The sequence below is a fragment of the Girardinichthys multiradiatus genome, chromosome 18, assembly GCF_021462225.1.
Source record: "Girardinichthys multiradiatus isolate DD_20200921_A chromosome 18, DD_fGirMul_XY1, whole genome shotgun sequence".
Classification (NCBI taxonomy): Eukaryota; Metazoa; Chordata; class Actinopteri; order Cyprinodontiformes; family Goodeidae; genus Girardinichthys; species Girardinichthys multiradiatus.
The window spans coordinates 51,096,886-51,101,542 of record NC_061810.1 but is presented as its reverse complement, the minus strand read 5'-3'; the positions used below and the strand labels follow the sequence as shown (position 1 = coordinate 51,101,542).

The 4,657-nt window shown below is 44.5% G+C and overlaps 1 protein-coding gene across 1 annotated transcript in view; it reads left to right on the top strand.

Annotated features, from left to right (window-relative positions):
- Positions 1-2,586: 2,586 nt before the first annotated feature.
- The window catches only part of abcc5 (ATP-binding cassette, sub-family C (CFTR/MRP), member 5), a 20,910-nt gene continuing 18,839 nt past the window's right edge, over positions 2,587-4,657 (top strand). The window contains exons 1-2 of the mRNA XM_047392394.1: positions 2,587-2,844; positions 4,322-4,533. Coding sequence (XP_047248350.1) covers positions 4,444-4,533 — 90 coding nt within the window. The 5' untranslated portion in view covers positions 2,587-2,844; positions 4,322-4,443. The remainder of the gene's footprint in view (positions 2,845-4,321; positions 4,534-4,657) is intronic.

Genomic DNA, 4,657 nt, shown 5'->3' with positions numbered 1-4,657 from the left:
CTGTCGTGTTTTTTTTTTTTACCTGCAGATTAACAGAACCAATCGGGTCATCACTTCAACCCAATAACAAAAGAATTAGTTTCAGTTTTGCTCTGCATCATTTTTATTTAAAATAATTTTTCCATTAATAAAATGTTCTGAGTTCAGTGTACCAAGCGGCAAATGTTTTCTATATTTCCTTCAGTAAAAGGTCCAAATATCAGCAGTTTTTAAGGCTGAATCTGGTTTTCTCAATTGTTCTTAGAACCAGACTTGGGTTCCCTGTTTCTGATGACTTATTGGACAGTTAAAACCTTAACAGGAACTGCTTTATAAAACCTCTGTCTTTAGTTCCAGAAAACTGAAGAACTTGTTAGCCTTGGACTGAAATGGGTTCATTTCTTGACCTGCTGCAGGACAGGTTCTTTAGGATCTGGTGCTGGCTCAGTTTGCTCCATTTAGAAATGATTAGTAAAGCAGATGAGAGCTGCTGATCCAGAAGAAAGCCTGGATGTCTGCAAGAAAACGAGGACTGCAGGGTTTCTGGAAAGTCCAACTGTTTCCTTTTTTTTAAATTTATCCATGAAACCTTGGAGACAAGCGGCTGATGTTCCCCTGAAATCTTTCATCAGGAAACTCCGTTCAACAACCTGATCATTTGCTCAGAATCGTACATTTTATTTTTGGAAGAACTTTAAAACCAACTTCATATTTACATCTAGAAGAACCTGAGCAGGACTAACAGAACAAATCTGTTTATTATCCTTGGGTTTTTTCTGTTTACTTCCAGTTTGTATTGGAAGAAATGATGCAGCTGATCAGCAGGTGGACCGATTCATGGTCAACTCGGACCTTCATCACTGATGTAACGTAGAACAGGTCGGGCCCAACAGAACCTTCAGGGATGCCATTCAGATAACAGACAAACCACTGAGGTGAACAAACTGCTAACAACAAAGATCATTTCAGATGAGCTGATGGTTCTGTCTGAGGCTGATCTCTGAATGTAAGGTGTTCTGATCCACTGGCCCACTGATGTTTTTTGTTCGGGGAACGGGTTTGATCCAGAGGAGTCGAATATTCTTTATAGCAGCAAAGTGAGTTTACTGCTGATGGGAGGCCGGGTATCATGGCACATGGGGTCCATCTGTATCGATTTCTTCATTCACAATACGAGACCAGAACCTTTGTAACTTCACACATGATCAGAGGCAGTGGACATAATTACCAGTCTCAGAGATGCACTCCCAACAAAGTGATTGGTGTCCGTTTAGTTATTAACAGCCGGTGTTAAATGTGTACGATGCACAATTCAGAGCCGTGTGGATTTGGTTGGGTTAGAAAAAGATATTTAAGACTTGAGACCAGACCTCCTGCCAGTCAGAATCATCTCTGGCAACACATAGATCTTCTCCCAGGCATGCTTAATGGCTTGTGAGATGTTCAGGGCCCTGTAGAAACAGTAATCCATTTCTTACTAATCTTTAAAGAGAGGGCCCTCCTTACAGATGACACGGTGTTACTTATTAAGAACATGTCTTTAACTATGAAATCTCTAAATAGTAATATCTGTAGAAGTAACTTCAATTAAATAAACCAAATTGCTGATGCAACTGCTAAAAAGATAGTATGATATGCCATCTAAACAGATCAGCCATTATCTTCAACCCTTAAGTTCTCCAGACTTTAAAGCCCGGGTCCCTACAGCCTGGCAGGAAGTCCAGGTTATTAGGAGTCAGAGGAGATGATAACTTCAATGGAGCGGATGGATCTCCAGGCTCTAATGGTACTGAGTGTAATAGGGTTGGGGCAATGTTTTATAACAGGCTCTAGATTCATCAGAATATTTAGATTAAACAATGGACACTTTGAGTGGATTTAATATCATGTCAAATCGAGGCTAGATGACAGTTTTGCCAACTTGCAATGACCGGTTGATTGGGGACATCTAGACCTCCATCACTGCCTGCCATTTGAAATTATGCCATCTTTTTGAAGAGGGAGAGGGGCCCAGCGGTCTGGATCTGCCCTTCTGGCCTCGAAGGTGGGGGGGGGACTTAAACATCTGACCAAAAGTGGGTTTTACCTGCGCTCCGAAGTGAATGAAACCTTGATTTAGCAAGGGACAGAAGTTTGGGGTTGCCACAGGTGTAACAAAATGTCGTCCGCGTAGCTGTAGGGTGATTCGGTGCTCCCAGAAATGAAGGGGTTTCGTCTCATTGTTTGGACCAGCGGCTCAACAGCAACGTCAAAGAGCAGGTCTCTAAGGGGGAGATGCAAAGTTAAGGATCATTTTCTAGTTAATAAAGTTTCAAACTTCTCTGAGCTCAGGGCTGATTATAATCAGAGAGTGTTTCCAACATGGAGCTGGAAGAAATCAGATATCTGTTAGACTAGTTCATCATTTCTGATTCAGGCTGTGAAATGTGCAGGTGAGGAGGAACACCTGGAACATCTTCCAGCATTTATTGGCTTGTTTAGGATGAATAATTATCTCATTTTTATTCCAAGTTCAGCCAGTGCGCCTCGGAGAGCTGCACTTCCAACACCAGGGGGCGCCACTTATTTGAGAAAAACGGAACTTTTAGGAAAAATGTTGAGTGCAAATTATCATCAAGAGGAAGAGGAGCTTTAAATCTCCCCTACCTTAAATTCTCTCGAAGCCTCTCTAATTCAAATCTAACTATTCTTTTAAATAACATTTCCGGTTGTGACGCATTATTTGCGTCGTTAGTGATGTCTCACTATGACTCCACTTCCCATGATCCCCCGCCGGCGCCGAGCCGTAGTATTTGAGCGGAGGAGAAGAAGGAGAGGGAGAGAGAGAGAAGAGCTGGACACGGACACGCATAGACACACGGACAGGTGAGAACCCGGACAGGTGAGGGCGGTCAGGTGACCAGCGGCTGGTGTTTGATCTCTAATAGCGTTCGAGCGCGCGGACAGCCCCGGTCATCAGCGCAGCATCACAGGCTTTTATTTTGAAGGAGCCCTACAAAGTACCCTGTAGTAGCCGTACACAGTGTTCCATCTGCTGTACTGCAGTACCTGAGAGTACTGCTGAGAAGAGGATGGGCATGGTCTGCATCAATGCTACGGTGGGCTGTGGGGTTCAAATGAAGCTCATTTGGAGCTTATGTCTTCTCCATTCATGGTACCAGCACCACACGGCTCCACTCTACTCGGCACCAAACCGGTTGTGTTTCCATGAACTCGCTGGAGTTATGGCTTGAAGCCCCGCCTCCAGCCATCAGCATCATGCTCTGCGCCGCTGTGAACCCTTCCTGTCTCATGGTTCGGTGTGACCCGACCAAACAGGAGATAAGCTTCAAGAACAAACATCCAAAGTAAAATAAACACTCACCATCGCACATCATGTCCTCCAGCCGTTGCGGTCCTTCCTATTTCTGTAGTCACCCTTGAGTTTTCCTGGCGCTGCGGTGTGCTGTAAAATCCGTGGCTTGTCGTTTTCTCCGCTACCTTGACAAACACTTTCTCATCCCTGCTTACATAGGGCTGAGCACGCTCGCGGCCAACCAGTGAACAGCAGTCTGTGTCACATCTCAGCCCTGCTCAGCCCCGATGGGACCTGACAATGAGCAGGTACCAAGAAAGCCAGTACCAGGCTGGAAAAGCCAGTAATGGAAACGGACACAAAACGGGCTGAGTGGAGTCGGCCATTAAGTAGAGCCCGTGGAAATGGGCCCTAGAGCCCCAAAGTGTGCCAAGAAAATATTGCCCATACCATCATACCACCACCACCAGCCTGACCTAATGATGCATCTATGCTTAATCATGATGGTTCATATTATTTACTCCAATTCCTGGGCCTACCATCTGAATGTTGGAACTGAAATCAAGAATCTTTGGACAGGACAACATTTTTCCAAGCAGTTCTGGTGAGCCTGTGTGAACTTTTTGATGTAGCCCATTTTGACTGTTTTCTGTAATCCTAAGAGATGGTTTTGTGTGAAAATCCCCGAAGTGCAGCGGTTTCTGAAGTAGTCAGTCCGCCCGTCTGGCACCAACGACCCTACCATATTCAAAGCCATTTAAATCCCATTTCTTCCTGATTCTGATGCTCAGTTTGAATGCACTGTGTTGCTGCCACTTGATTGGCTGAATTGCTACCTGTGTTAACAGCAATGGGTGTACCTAATAAAATGCCCAGTCAGTGTAGTTGTTGGACTTCCAAATTTCCTCTGCTGGTTTTCATTCTGAGCTCTGACTCATGTTGCTCCCGTTTCTTCCATAATTCCTCTGGAGTAATGTTAATGTGTTACTGTAGTATTTTAAGACATATTACTGCAGTATTTAGATGTTTTTCTTTGTGTCTCTACAGGGTTTTTTGACTTCACAAGTTCTCTGAGGATATTCCGATATTTTCCGAAGTTTTTTCCAGGGTCTGCCTGCTGTTTGGCGTGCCGGGATCATAGGTCACGGCTCCATGTTGTCTGGTAGAAGATGAAACAACATGACTTTGGAAGGAGCGAGTCAGGATTACTGCAGACCCCCTGCAATGCCCTGCTGAGGTCAGAGGTCAGCCAGAACCAGGTGAGAACAGATCACAGGACCCGCCCACCGTCCAGTTAGAGAGGACAGGAAAGGATGAAAGATTAAAACCTGTTGCATTCTTTAAAAGATTTCTGTAGTTAAAAAAAGACGTACTCCACAGAAA